Source organism: Borostomias antarcticus (genome assembly GCF_949987555.1).
Source record: "Borostomias antarcticus genome assembly, chromosome: 6".
NCBI classification, from domain to species: domain Eukaryota; kingdom Metazoa; phylum Chordata; class Actinopteri; order Stomiiformes; family Stomiidae; genus Borostomias; species Borostomias antarcticus.
This window is the reverse complement of record NC_140239.1, coordinates 31,441,750-31,456,749: the sequence shown is the minus strand read 5'-3', so window position 1 is coordinate 31,456,749 and position 15,000 is coordinate 31,441,750. Positions and strand designations below refer to the sequence as shown.

Sequence of the window (15,000 nt, the reverse complement as noted above, 5' to 3'; positions counted from 1 at the left end):
ATCAAACTGAAAGGTGGGGCTCGCCATTTTAAATCTTCCAGGGGGCGCTCTTAAGCCGTTTTGCCACACCAATTTCCGTCACCCATGAAATATCACATTTTCCACCAGGACTGACGTATCTGCAAAGTTTCATGCATTTTCATCAATGTTTAGGCCACCAAAAAGGCATTTGTTTGGGGAGAAGAAGGTAGGAGAATAATACAAAATAATAATCCTTACAATTTCAATAGGGCCTCGCACCGCCAGTGCTCGGCCCTAATTACCTTCAACATAATGGAAATGTGTTGTGGAAAGGAGGAAATAAAGCTCAGAACACAAATATCAAATGTTAGAAGAACGGTTTAATCATTACATAGTCACAATTCTGCTTCCAAAAAATGAGTTCTTTTTTTCTTCATCTAACATCTGGAAATGTACATAAGGCCACCTGAAAATGTACATGACTTTGACAGTGTGACAAAACTCATATGTTCATATTTATATAATTGACAATATCTTACATTTCTTTTGCTTACAAGGTAGTAGCTGTTCCAAAATACAGCACTCTTCTGTACAAAAATAATTCTGTCATATCCTGTGAAGTTTCCATGGTAGCAGAGGACTGGAAGCAGCCTCCTTTTAAGTACAGAGCGTTGTGGTTTTAAACTGTCACAAGTCAGAAAGACTATTAAGACGATCTTACAGCTCAGAGTACAAATCGAGGCAGACCTTTCCCATAACAGATTAAAAACACAAATCATGTCAGATTGTGAAACCATAAAAAGATTTGTTTAAAATAACGCTTGATCAAATAAAACTGTATACATTATATTCGCGGGGAAAGGAGTGATGAATATACACACATCAAAATGCACATTTTTGCTTTTTTTCCCCCAAAGTGTAAAAGACATCCCATTTACAGCATCAACGTTTACAAATGTACAACTGTACAGACGGAATAAAAGCATCACTACCAATTTAGCAAGGCCTGTCAAACATCACAACTAGACATTTCAATTAAACTAATAAACTTACACGTATTAACTGCACATATACTACATGTAATCTACAATTATTCATATGAAGCAAAAAAAAAATAATCCAAAAGCCATCACTACTAGCATTACAGAGTTGTGTCGCTTCTGATGGCCCCGCCTCCACCGCTTAATTAGCATATTCAGACCCCAAAGAACAGGAAACGTAAAAAATAAAAAAAAATAAAAAACTCCTCTAGGTCTCGTAATCTCATTCCCAGGACCCTTCCATTCCACTCATCCCACCCATTTTATTCTATTCCTTCAAGATTTACAAACTTGGGACGAGCGCTTCACAAAAACAAAAACAAATCTTCCCACTGCTCTGAACTGCAGGTGGTGGTGGGGCGCCATCATCACCCCAAGCCCCCAAAAGCGCCAAAAGCAACAATTTTAATATTTACTCGTACATAAAGATGCTATAAGCTACATCGCTAAACTACTTCTATGCAAGAGATGATATTCAGTACATAAAGATACCGTTTCTAGGGCAGTGTTCATCTCAAAACTACAAGACCCATAAGATGTTCCACAAAACATGATAAAGAAAATTCATTCCAAGTATTAAAACCTGTCACAACATGCCAACGCTTACCCACTACCCACCCCCGCCACCCCTATTGCATGTAGAAATGACGCCAGGCTAAACTCCCTCTATACAATGCTACTACATGCTCTGCCTCAAACAGAATAAGCTCAATGTGTGGCGCCTCCGGCCTCCAAGCACCCATTTAACGAGCGGCGAAAATAATCAGACAGTATAGGTGGGCTCAGTGGAAACATCACCGTCTATGGATGCCACATCTACACGTTTGTCAACATGCCTGGTTTAGTACCTAAACTGTCCTAAATGTAGTCAAATCAAGCGCACTACAAGCTGTTTGAAATAAGGAGGCAACAGAACAGAGGCAACAATGATCCACCGACTGGATGACGCGACCCAAGCTGAAGCACCGAGCTCTCCAAAGCAAAGCACTCTCGCTGGCCCAGAGGACCTATGGATAACTAACTCATTGGCACAAGAGTATAATATCCATCCAAACTATTTGGTGCTAGGAAAATGAATTATTCAGCTGCTTTGGCATGGGTACCATTGTTGTTTGTGCATGGGACAGTGTGTGTGTATATATATTCAAATGCCTGGCTTATAATTAGAACAGCTGATATACTAAGTCTGGGTACAAAAACGAATGGAAAATTTTAAAAGGACCACTCAGTTTTGGCCTTATAAAGTCACTTGCTGGTGTAATTGTAAGAATTGTAAATTTCAGCAAATGTGTACTTTTTTTTTTTTCTACAGAGAATTTACAAGGTAAAAAACAAAATGTACAAGATTATATGAAAAACCAGTCAATTACATCAATTACATCATAAACAATGGGTTTGTGCTTTACCCAGGAGAACACCTGCAGACTGTGTGCCCCCTGGTGGCCGTGCAAAGGAACAGCACGCCAGGGGTGGCAGAGTGGCAGGGCCAGAGATCACAGCATTTCTTAGGTGAAAGTTGAATTATTATTATTTTTTGGTAATTCCTCAAAAGTGGGACAAAACAGAGGGTGCTGAAGGTGACCCCTGATGGCCCAGGAGCCCCTTATACATAAGATTAAAGAAGGGGGCGAAGGAGGGCTTCTGCTCCGGTCCAGGGGTCAGGGGTCGCCTACATAAGGCCGTTCGTCGGTCCGCCTATGGGGCCCAGGTCAGAGCCACTCTTCATGTAGTACTTCTCTAGCTTGGCCAGGATGTGTTTCCCGTAGGTGTACTTGCGTAAGGTGGCGATATGAGGCCGAATCTAGGGGCGGTGGGGGAGATCAAAGATGGCGGGTTAGCAGAGAAGTGAATCCTGTTTCACTTCATCACAGGCACACGTTCACCATGCTGGACACAAGAGGATGGACACCAGCTTCACGGCGAGCAGGAAACGGGCTTCAGACGGCCGCGGAGCGAGGTGCGAGCGCGTGCCTACCTTGTGCATGATGATCTTGCGCTGGGCGGGCTCGGCCATGTCGATCATCCTCTGCACCACGTAGTTGGCGTACTGGTCCTTCATCATGGTGTACAGGGCGCTGTGGGGGCCGTCCTTCTGACAGCACACCTCGTCGATCAGCAGGGCCCTCTCCGCGCGAGACGAGTGGATCACACACTTCTCCACCACGTTGCTGATGAGGGGGGAGGAGGAGGCGGTTAAAACACCACGTCCAAGCACATCATCCAAATTCTTTCTCCGCAGGCTCAAAACTCATCTCTTCAAGAAGTACTACAACGATCCTCCCTCTTAAGCACCATTTGTATTTTAGATTGCTATTCTTGCACATTTCCTTCAGCACTAGATGATGCTCTTAGTCACTTGTTTTAGAAAGGAGATGCACTTGTGAGTTCTGGTGAGTAGTAGAACATTGGCTTTTCCTACGTTAAATGCAATTATTGTTAGTCTCTTTGGATAAAAGCGTCAGCTAAATGACTATAATGTCATGTAATTAATTCTCTAACAATGAAGGTGTGGGAGGAGCTGACATATGAAAGAACAACGAGGAGGAGTTGCTTACCTTGCAAATTTGTGCTGACTCAGGACAAGGACTTTCCCGCGGACCTCAGCCACAATCTTGCTCTTATCCTCCGGTCTGCCGTGCTCCAGGACATGCTGGATCACGTAGTTACCGTACTGATCCTGCAGGGGGCGACGGAAGAGGCAGTGGGATCATTACGCCTCCATTTAGCATCGAGTGAGAAAATCAAAAGCTACTGGGATGAAATTAACTAAATTCCCCACCATTAATGGTCCCTGTGATGTGGATAGATGTTGAGTGAAAGAGCTCCTTGCGCCAAAGATAAACCTATAACTGCCTCACAATCTTACCAACAACGCTAAATAAATACCGGTATGTCATCGCTGCAGACGGGTCAGTCAAAAGACAGGTTTGATGGACTAAATCGTGATGAGCACCTAGAAAAATGGTTGCACTTTCAGGAATGAGCCATGGCCAGTTATGGGTGTGATCTGAGGGTAAGAAACTTGCTCCTGACGCTTGTGTAGCAGGACGGAAACCCACCCGACCAGGTAGCCTCAAGTCCCTATTTGAATATCTCTGAACTTATGGAAAATAATGTGTAGTCATAGCTTTTACTTTGTTCGAAACTATTGCATTATTTTCTCTACAAACTATTTCCTGTCTTGTTGCTTTTTATGAGCAGTCTGCTTCAAAGTTATGCTACTTGATCTTGAAGTGTAGGTCAGGTTATAGAAGAGGTGGGGAGACTGCGATAATGACGTCAGAGGACTGTGGGTTCAAAGTGTGGCGAGATGCTCGTGTGTTTTGAGAGAACTTCACACACTGACAGCGCTATCAGAGGAAGAGGAAGATGAAGCCGAGGAGGAAAGAGAAACAGGCCAGGAGGAAGAGGCGGCCTGACAGAGGGATCATCAACCAGTGAGCAGAGAAGGGTTCTGGAAATCCTCTAAGGGACAGATTGAAAAGGCAGATGAAGGAGCAGCAGCAGGAGGAGCGAGGGGGAGGAGGCGACGGCAGGAGGAGGAGGAGGAGGAGGCGTGCTCTGTGGGTTAGAGGGAGGCCTGCGAGGGGAGGGGAGAGTCAGAAGGGAGGGCTCTATCGGTTAGAACAGACTCTTGGTTGAGACAGAGAGAAAGGGAGAAAGAGGGGGAGAAAGAGGGGGAGAAGGCAACACAGGGAGGATATCCTCGCGTAAGGGAGGCGCATTGCTGACCTTGAACAGTGCATCGCTGGACACTGTATAATATGTTTTGGGTGTCATCTCCAATGAAACGCCTTGATACTTCTAGATGGAATAAGTGGGGGGGCAGGGTGGGGGTGTTTTAATCATCATAGCATGAGGTCAGAGGTAGAAATAACTGGCACCACAACACAAACATGATTAACCTTAGGCTTAACATTAGGCTACACGACAAAACTACTCAAATGTAAAAAAAAACAACGACAACAATGCCACATGCACAAACACACAATAACGACAAACAGCTCAACAAGTTATCAAAACACCAAGGCATGCTCTGGGTTTTTGGGGCCTAGCCCGGGAGGGCGGACCAGGGGCTCGCCTGGCCGCGCGTACCTGGCCCAGCTGCTCAGAGTGCTGGTGGAGCTCCTCCAGGATGGGGAGCGTCTGCTCCTGGGTGCAGTGCTCCAGGATCCTCTGGATCACCCTGCAGCCGTAGGGGTGGGTGGACAGCACAAACACCTGCGGGGGGTGGTGGTGTGTGTGGGGGGGGGGGGTGGTGATGTGTGTGTGTGTGTGGGGGGGGGGGGGTGGTGATGTGTGTGTGTGTGGGGTGGTGGTGGTGGTGTGTGTGTGTGTGGGGTGGTGGTGGTGTGTGTGTGTGTGTTTGAGTTAGTGTGTGGGGTGGTGGTGGTGTGTGTGTGTGTGTGGGGTGGTGGTGGTGTGTGTGTGTGTGTGTGTGGGGGGGGGGTGTGTGTGGTGGAGGGGGGAGCATGGAGACAACACATCAAATTTCCAGACCAGGGGCGAAAATACGATTTGATAATCCTTTCAAATATTTGAGCATTTGCGATCAGCGATCAGAATGATTAGCTCGACATGTTGAGAGGCATCCCAGTGAACTCACTGAAGACCAAAAAAAAAGGCTGAAAACTGAATTTCAATGCAATCTGCGGACAACTGGTTGATTTGGGAAGCAATTTTCTGCCACACAACCTCCTCCTGGAGCTGATAGGACGGCTTTTATGTTCGTCCGGCTACCAACTTTCCTATCAAGCAATAGATAAATAAATAATGTGTAGATAAGTATAAGAAAATGTATTGTTAAAGCTACATGAGATATCTCGGCACTTTGGTGGCCCCCCTGGTCGTGATAAAATCGGCACTGGGTTTTAAGAACCACACTTCCCACAATCCCTCACTCAGTCGCTGTAATAATGGGAAAAAATGATAAACGTGCGTGGAACAGACTGGAAGATTGTAGCTACTTCAATGGACTTTCTGGAAGGGTGGCTTTAATGCAGGTGAATAACGGTCTTCTTTCTTTTATGTGTGTTTATGTATATTATGTAGATAAATTTGTGGGGCAAAGTGTTTGTTGTCTTCCTGATATTGACACGCAAAAAGTGTCACTTCCGTTGCCACTACAAGATTTCCCGCCAGTGTGCTAGCCAGTACACCGAAATACTAAAATAATAAATTCACAGGGTCTCATGCAGTCTCATGTCACAAAAACGATTTTTGGGGTCTTGCTAAGGCCAATTCACAAACTAATAGCAAGTAAAGGTGAATATTTAACTATAAAAAAGTTCTCACTGAGTTTTAATGATGTTGTGTTGTGGACTCACATGGCCCTGGAATAATGTGTAGATAAGTATAATAAAGTGTAGATAAGTATAATAAAGTGTAGATAAGTATAATAAAGTGTATGGTTACTCACCTGTCCCTGGAAGGCGTCGATGATGAACTGCAGGGCCTGAGGCTGGACACACTCGATGCACTTCTGGACGACGTGGTTCCCGTTCTGGTCCTTCACACACTTCAGCACGTGACCGTCCAGCTCACGAACGATGTCACTCTGGGGAGGGGAGGGGGGGGGGGGAAACCAACACTTCCATGTTAATAGCGACCCAACACACGTGTTTGTTTTTTTTCGACTTGAGGACGTTTGAAGGTTGTCAAACGACAGGACGAAGGACAGAACTCGCCCGTCCCTCTGAAAAGCCAGAGACGGGACGCGGTGGCTGACAAGCCGATGAGAAGAGAAGTGAAGTGAAATCCCACTTACAATTACCTGCTGGTCAGAGGAAATGGACTCCAGGGCCTTCTGGATGACCCGGCAGCCGTACATCTGCAGGGCCAGAGGCAGCACGTGACCTCGGATACGGGTCGCAAGCGCCAGCTTCTGGTCCACGCTCCCGAACTGCACCGGAAAACACATGGCTCACTTAGTACGCTCGAAACGTGCATGAAATGTCTTTTCACTGTGTTGTTTACGTCATCTTTTTACTAATATGCTTTTTAAAATGTCTTTCTTACCGTTTTTATCCGGCACTTAACATCTTGCCCAGGGACCGCAGTAGCGGTAAACTAGCTACTCGGCTAACACTGGCACATTCACTATGAGGGCTCATTTACTAAAAAGTTCCTAAAATTGTTGGTGTGCATTGTCTCTGTAAAAAAAAAAAAAATCTGAATAAACTGAAACTTAAGCCCCCCGAATTACAGCTCACTGCGATCCTAACCACGGAGTGGAGAAGCTGCGAGGCTACTTGTCTACATTGGAATGCATAATACCAGGGCAGTGGGTAAGATGGCGTCTTTGAAGACCCTGTACCATCACAAAGCGCTCATGCTGTGACAGGTGCCAACCTCAAAGAACTTCTGGATCACATAGTTCCCGAACACGTCGGTCATCAGCTGATAGGCCGCCTGCAGGATCTCCCCAAACACCATCTGCCTCTCTGCGGGCGTGGCCCTCTCCAGCTTCTGCTGGATGAACCTGGGGGAGGGGGGAGGACGACAGCAGCGCTCAAATACAGAAAACCAGACTGTTCTGAGAATAAAAAACAACTTGATGGAATGGTAATGTGTGCAATGTTTTGAGAGTAAGCAGGAGTTAATGAGTGTGTGTGTGTGTGAGTGAGTGAGTGAGTGAGTGAGTGAGTGAACTGGTGTGTGTGTGTGTCTGCAAGTAAAAGAGAATGTGTAAGTAAGAGGGTGTGTGTGTGTGTGTGTAAGTAAAAGAGAATGTGCAAGTGTGTGTGTGTGTAAGTAAAAGAGAATGTGCGAGTAAGAGTGTGTGTGCGCGCGAGAGTGCGTGTGTGTTTTCTCCCCACACCTGGATCCGTGCTGGTCCTGGCTGAACTCCACCATGTGCCCCGGCAGGTCTGTGTGTGTGTGTGTGTGTGTGTGTGTGTGTGTGTGTGTGTGTACCTGGATCCGTGCTGGTCCTGGCTGAACTCCACCATGTGCCCCGGCAGGTCTCTGTGTGTGTGTGTGTGTGTGTGTGTGTGTATGTGTGTGTGTGTGTATGTGTGTGTGTGTGTGTGTGTGTGTGTGTGTGTGTGTGTGTGTGTACCTGGATCCGTGCTGGTCCTGGCTGAACTCCACCATGTGCCCCGGCAGGTCTGTGTGTGTGTGTGTGTGTGTGTGTGTGTGTACCTGGATCCGTGCTGGTCCTGGCTGAACTCCACCATGTGCCCCGGCAGGTCTGTGTGTGTGTGTGTGTGTGTGTGTGTGTGTACCTGGATCCGTGCTGGTCCTGGCTGAACTCCACCATGTGCCCCGGCAGGTCTGTGTGTGTGTGTGTGTGTGTGTGTGTGTGTGTGTGTGTGTACCTGGATCCGTGCTGGTCCTGGCTGAACTCCACCATGTGCCCCGGCAGGTCTCTGTGTGTGTGTGTGTGTGTGTGTGTGTGTGTGTACCTGGATCCGTGCTGGTCCTGGCTGAACTCCACCATGTGCCCCGGCAGGTCTGTGTGTGTGTGTGTGTGTGTGTGTGTGTGTGTGTGTGTGTGTGTGTGTGTGTGTGTACCTGGATCCGTGCTGGTCCTGGCTGAACTCCACCATGTGCCCCGGCAGGTCCCGGAGCTGCAGGTTGGGGAAGCGGTTGTTGCGGAAGTCCTCCAGCAGGCGGCTGCGTCCGGAGGGCATGACGTCAGAGCGGCTGTAGCGCGGCCGCGCCGGGGGGAAGAGCTGACTGGACGAGCTGAACAGGCTGGAGGTGCCGCCCGCGCTGCGGTACTTGGCCTCGGCGCCGGGGGCGGCCGAGATGTAGCGCCCGCTCCCGTTGGTCAGGCCGCCTGCGACGGAGAGAGAGGGATTCATATGTAAGGACCAAGGTTATGAGAGTTTGGCTTTTTTTTTTTATTAGTTTTTATTTTTATATCGTTTAAAGTTTTCGTTTTCAAATTTTTTGTTTTTATTAGTTTCAGAATTAGTTTTAGTTGTTTTTCTTCTGCTCTAGCCTCGTGAGAGCATCCTGATTTCACTCTGTGTGAAACAAACCATCTGGCGCACGTCAGGTTACTCCTGCTCAGCGGCACAGCTAAAGAAAAAATGGAGGATAGATTTCATATCTACCTAAAATACTACAATAGGCTTACGTATGAAATGAAAAAGACTAAGGACATTTTCTCTATAATTTAGTTTATTTTGTTAACACACAATAGTCTTAGTAATGTTTTTATTTTTTGTTAAGCCTAGTTTTTATTTTTATTTCAGTTACCTAACATGTTTTTTCAAACCTAGTTTTCATTTTTTTGTTAATTTTCATGACTATAATAACCTTGGTGCAGATGGGTTGTTGTGTGCGGACGCTGTGATTGGCTGAGCAAAACTGGAACACTGGCAACACAGGGGAACGCGCCTCAAGTTTGAAACATCAGAGCCATGACATTTCAGCGTAGTTTACATAAACTGCGCTTCAATGATTTGCATCTCGGCTAGGGAAATGTTTTTACATGTTTTAGAGATCAATATCGCAGTACTGCTACGATCTCACTAAGCTTGCCCCCGAGCCCGCATGGACAGCAATGGCCGTGTAGATTTGATCATACCACCAGCGGGCATCGTGACAAGAACTTAATGCGATTGGAAACACTGCAGATCAGGAGAGTTTGATAGATCTTGACTCATGTAACAGTGGAAGGCACAGCTCCCACAGAGCACGGCTTATGCCGGGCTCACACTACAGGATATGTAAAATCCTAACCGATTTTGATATTGGGTTGCATCACGCATATAAGGAGAATCTTAACAGATGTTCTTCTGGTGAATCTCAAACATGCACACAGCAATATTTGAAAATAACTGCTCATCTCACACTACAGGATGTTATCGTGCCCGAGGGAGCAACGAACCACTGGTCTCGCCGTCTCGCTTGTAAAGTAGTGACGTAATAATCTAATATCAAACATGTTTGATATTATCGGGGCCGCCCCGATGGGTCTGCGAGCCGATCGGGAGGTTTGAGATTGGATCTGTAAACCCCTCACATTACAAGATCATCTGGGCCGAACATCGGTACCGACCAACGTTCCAGACCAGATTTCTCCTCCGATTGTCGGGAGGGGTGAATCGGGGATAAATCGGCCCAAAAATCCTGAGATGTCAGGAAGCGTCTTACCCAGGTGGAGGCTGGAGGAGGAGCCATGGGAGGAGGGCAGGGAGGGTGGGGGGGTGAGAGGGGAGTGGCCTGGTGTTAAGCCAATGGGACTGGGCGAGGAGGAGTAGCCCAGGCTGTTGTAGAAGGGCTGGCCAATGGGGGTCAGGCTGCTGCCGCCGCGCTTGTACAGGTCAGAGCTGGCCAACAGGGAGTCCCGGCGAGACACGCTGCTACTGGTGGAGCTGGACACTGCAGGAGGGAGACGGGGGGGAGGGAGAGAGAGAGAGACAGAGAGAGAGCGAGAGAGAGAGAGAGCGAGAGATCGAGAGAGCGAGAGATCGAGAGAGCGAGAGAGAGCGAGAGAAAGAGAGACAGAGACAGAGAGAGAGCGAGAGAGACGGAGAGAGAGAGAGCGAGAGAGAGAGCGAGAGAGAGAGCGAGAGAGAGAGCGAGAGAGAGACAGAGAGAGAGAGACAGAGAGAGAGACAGAGAGAGAGACAGAGAGAGAGACAGAGAGAGAGACAGAGAGAGAGAGACAGAGAGAGAGAGAGAGACAGAGAGAGAGAGAGACAGAGACAGAGACAGAGAGAGACAGAGACAGAGAGAGACAGAGAGAGAGAGAGAGAGAGAGAGACAGAGAGAGAGACAGAGAGAGAGACAGAGAGAGAGACAGAGAGAGAGAGATAATATATTTAATATGGGACTCTAGAAGCGCTCCAACCTTGGAGATGTTAAAATGGTGGTAAATGGACGGCACTTATATAGCGCTTTTTTATCCAAAGCGCTTCACAAAGAAGGCCTCTCACTCACCCATTCACTCACCCTCTCACTCACCCATTCACACACCCATTCACACACCCATTCACACACCCATTCACACACACATTCACACACACATTCACACACAAATGGCGGCAGCTGCCATGCAAGGAGCTAGCCTGCTCACTGGGAGCACTTTGGAGTTGTGTCTCGCCCAAGGACACTTCGACATATGCTCTTAGCCTTTCTTGCTCTGAAAATTTAATTTAATGTAATTTATTGCTCTATAAATGTTCTTAGCCATTAGACAAATATATTCCAGGAGCTTGCTCCAGGTTGCCTGTTTTAAATATCTGTGTGGTTTGAATGGCTCTATGTGCTATGTGCCTGTTCTGCCTTCCCTCTCCCTAGTGCCTCTCTCTAAAAAATAAAGCTTTGATTGATTGATATGGACAAGAGGAGGTGGGATTCAAACCGCCGACCCTACGATCATCGGACGCCCCCGCTCTACCTCCTGAGCCACAGTTGCCCCTAAAAGCACACCGCCACGCCGCCCCTAAAAGGCCACCGCCACGCCCCCCCCTAAAAGGACAACGCCACGCCCCCCCCTAAAAGGCCACCGCCACGCCACGCCCCCCCCCCCCCTCCCGGTACCTGAGGATCCGAAACCTCCGAGCGCGGAGCCCAGGCCCACGCCCAGGGAGCCGCCGGCGCCGCTGAAGCCCAGGGAGGAGCTCGGCGGCGGGGCGGAGTTGTGGGAGAACAGGGAGCTGCTCTGGGAGCTGACGGGCACCGAACCGGAGCCGTAGAAGGAGGTGGAGGCCAGGCCGGCGCTCTGGGGGGGAGGCTGCTGCTGCTGGGGCTGCTGGGCCATGGAGCGGTACATCCCGTTGGCCGGGGGGCCCGACATGCTGCTGCCAGAGCCTGACGCTGACGCCGCCGCCGCCGCTGAGGGAGAGAGAGAGAGAGAGAGAGAGGGGGGGGGGGGGGGGAGAGAGAGAGCAAGAGAGGGAGGGGGAGAGAGCAAGAGGGTGGGAGGGGGAGAGAGAGGGGGCGAGAGAGAGAGAGAGCGAGAGAGGGAGGGAGAGAGAGAGGGAAAAGGAGAGAGAGAGCGATAGAGGGAGGCAGGCGGAGAGAGAGGGAGAGAGAGGGCGATAGAGAGATGAGGGACAGAGAGAGGCAGAACAAACCCAGTCAGTGTGGTGTGAAGAGGCAGGGGGGACAGGGTTCAAGTGTGTAGTGCAAAGTTAAGCAAGATGCAAGTCGCCTTGAATAAAAGTGTACTGCTAATGACTAAAGTAAGATACTATAGTTTAGCTAGATAAGCCTACAGTATATTATTATTGTAATTGACTGGTGAAAACCATAATGCTACAACTATTTTGGATTTAGAATTTGAATCATCATGAATTGACTGATGGTATTATTTACATCATAAAATTTGAATTTCTACACATAACTTTGCTATAATTCTAACCTCGAGTTCTGTTTTTGGTGCTTTTCAAAAGGCCATGGTTGGGAACTAGTTTGCATGTGACTCATCCGCATTAGACGTTGTTGAAAGTCATTGTTGAGGGGAGAAAAAACCCCAGAAGGAGCGCAGAGCGAAAAGGGCCTTCCGCAGCCCACCGGGCCGCATCACCGGGCCGGATCACCGGGCCGTATCACCGGGCCGTATCACCGGGCCGGATCAGGCGCTGGACTCACCAGCCTGGGCAGCGGCAGGGTTGATGAGGAGGGGGGTCTGGACCAGGCGGACCGGCCCTCCCAGGCTGGTACGGGCCCCAGGACCCATCACCAGGGCCCCGTTCTGGTCGTAGTACGCTGCAGGGGCCAGCACCTGGTAACCTGGGGCCACAAACGCACAGGTTATTCAGGATTCAACAAGTGTATTGTCATGTGCATGGTTAGACACACAATGACATTCTTAATTTGCCTTGTCCTCCAATGCACACATCCTAAGACTACTAAGTAATAATAATATAAAACAGTACAATAGTAATAACAATAACATAACAAAATATAATTAAAATAGCAATTAGTTATAGGAGAGATGGAAGGATGAAAAAAAAAAGGGCCAGTGTGACACGGCCACAGCGCTTTAGAGACAGAAACGGACCCGAGATACAGCTAGGGAGAAAGGTCAAATCAAAACAAACTTTATTCGTATAGCGCATTTCACACACAGGCACAGGCTGCAAACTAGGCAGCTTGAAAGGGTGGGTTAGATCACGTTAGTTTGGGGATTATGAGAAAGAGACTGACAGCCGGCCATCAAACTATATAGGACAGCAATAATGATTGATTAACAGATTTCTATCTGATCGTATTGGTAGGCTGTTAGTCTGCTTGTGATACCCGTTTGTCCGTTGTTGTTTGTTTGTTGTGTACGCAAGCTGTTCCAACCATCAGAGGATACTATTCTGAGTTTTATGAACTGAGATTTTGTGTTTTGACCATTTAGGGATTGCCTTAAACTTAACTGATGGCTTCAAAACCTATTTTTTAATTGTTCCCTCGTTGCACTGAAACTCGCACCGGCTAGTTTCAAATACATGTTCAGTAGTTATTATTTTAGTTGTAACCCTCTTTGCACAGCCTACGCCGTCTGTCGTCTTCCTGTTTCCATGGCAGCCGTTGCTAGGAATGTTGGGTAGAGAATCTTGATTGATTGATTTTATTAAACACTAAGAATTTCAGAGGTAAAGTGTTTATTTTTGTGTTTTTTTTATTTGTCAAGGATAACATAAAAAAGCTACTGCTTATTTCCATTATGGTCCTTGTTGGTAAAGGGGGGAGGTGGGTGTGGACAAACATTTAGTTCAATCCAGTTCACTAGCAACACATATTTAAGACAACATACATTTATATACACAACAACTATAACCTTAAACCTAGCGTAGGTGGATAAGAGAATACAGCGCAGGAGTTCAACAGATTCAAACGAAAATAATATTAATTTGAAATAAAAACTACTGAAAATTATTTGAAACTAACCGGGGTGAATTTGTCAGTGCAACAAGGGAACACTTTAAAAATACGTTTTAAAGCCATAACGTTCGACTTTTCGAAATGTAAGTAAGATGCGAAAAAGCAAACATATTTTAACGTGAGCTTTGCTTCGGGAAAATTGAAAGCGGTAAATGTGATAAACGCTGGGTGACTAGTTCAAGGAGATCAAAATCATATTCAGACCGGTATGGTCCTTTAAAAGTTTGGCGTGTTCCACCGACCTGACATGCCGGCGTAGGCCAGGGCGGGGTTGGCGGCGGCGGCCGCTGCGAGGGACTCCTGCTGGCTCTGCTGGCCCTGCCCCGGGGTGAGCGGGCGCTGGTTGGCCCCGGCGCGCATCACCTGGAGGGACGAACATGGAAAACCACCTCAGGTAGGCACACCTCAACACCGGTGAACCGGTAAGATTTTCCGTAAACCCAATATAAGGAAGTGCGTACTCCTTGTGTGACAAGTAACCCCGACCGGCCCACAGGGCTGGGGCCCATCTCCTGTTTCTGTAGCGTGAGCCAACTTGATGACGCCAAGTTAAACCAGCTCTGAAAAACACTACAGGAAGTGCCTTACCTGTTGTTGCCCGGGGCCTGGTCCCTGATTGGACGCTTGCTGGTTGGCGGAGTGATTGGCAGCTGCTGCGGCCTGTTGCTGGAACAGGTTGGCTGGGTACACGCCCCACGGAACACCATAGTACTGCGGGGGGACCACTGAAGGCCCTTGAAGGGAAATACAAATCCTTGTCACATACAGAGGGATCGCAAGACATGGAAATGCAAAGTAACTGAACATTAACATTCACTGTTGCAGGCATTCAAATCCAAGTGTTGCTGCTGGTGTGTGGTACGGAGGAGGAGTTGAGGGTGTGTGAGACGCTGTAAATGAAAGAACGAGTTCATTGTGTGACTGAGGTTGTAATTGTGAGTGTGTGCACGTGTTGAGTGCTGTGTGACTGAAGTTGTAATTGTGTGTGTGTGTGTGTGTGTGTGTGCGCGTGCGAGCGTATGTGTTTGTGTGCACATGCGGTGTGTGTGCACGTGTGATGTGTGTGTGTGTGTGTGCACGTGCGGTGTGTGCGCGTGCGTGTGTGTGGAGCGCTAACCTGCCAGCGTAGCAGCTGCTGCTAGCCCAGCGGCCGTGTAGGGGT

General features: G+C 48.0%; 1 protein-coding gene across 3 annotated transcripts in view; it reads right to left on the bottom strand.

The window, feature by feature from the left end:
- Positions 1-338: 338 nt before the first annotated feature.
- Positions 339-15,000, bottom strand: part of pum2 (pumilio RNA-binding family member 2) — a 22,080-nt gene continuing 7,418 nt past the window's right edge. Inside the window, exons 9-23 of one of the 3 annotated variants that reach the window (XM_084440204.1) lie at positions 14,956-15,000; positions 14,427-14,572; positions 14,081-14,201; positions 12,555-12,695; positions 11,502-11,795; positions 10,110-10,337; positions 8,517-8,784; positions 7,353-7,482; positions 6,769-6,903; positions 6,421-6,558; positions 5,097-5,222; positions 4,734-4,805; positions 3,557-3,678; positions 2,977-3,169; positions 339-2,802 (exon numbers count right to left, since the gene is read on the bottom strand). The exon at positions 14,956-15,000 is cut by the window's right edge and continues 63 nt beyond it. In XM_084440204.1, coding sequence (XP_084296330.1) covers positions 2,671-2,802; positions 2,977-3,169; positions 3,557-3,678; positions 4,734-4,805; positions 5,097-5,222; positions 6,421-6,558; positions 6,769-6,903; positions 7,353-7,482; positions 8,517-8,784; positions 10,110-10,337; positions 11,502-11,795; positions 12,555-12,695; positions 14,081-14,201; positions 14,427-14,572; positions 14,956-15,000 — 2,291 coding nt within the window. In that variant the 3' untranslated portion in view covers positions 339-2,670. The remainder of the gene's footprint in view (positions 2,803-2,976; positions 3,170-3,556; positions 3,679-4,733; positions 4,806-5,096; positions 5,223-6,420; positions 6,559-6,768; positions 6,904-7,352; positions 7,483-8,516; positions 8,785-10,109; positions 10,338-11,501; positions 11,796-12,554; positions 12,696-14,080; positions 14,202-14,426; positions 14,573-14,955) is intronic. The other 2 variants (XM_084440205.1, XM_084440206.1) reach the window with 2 other exon arrangements.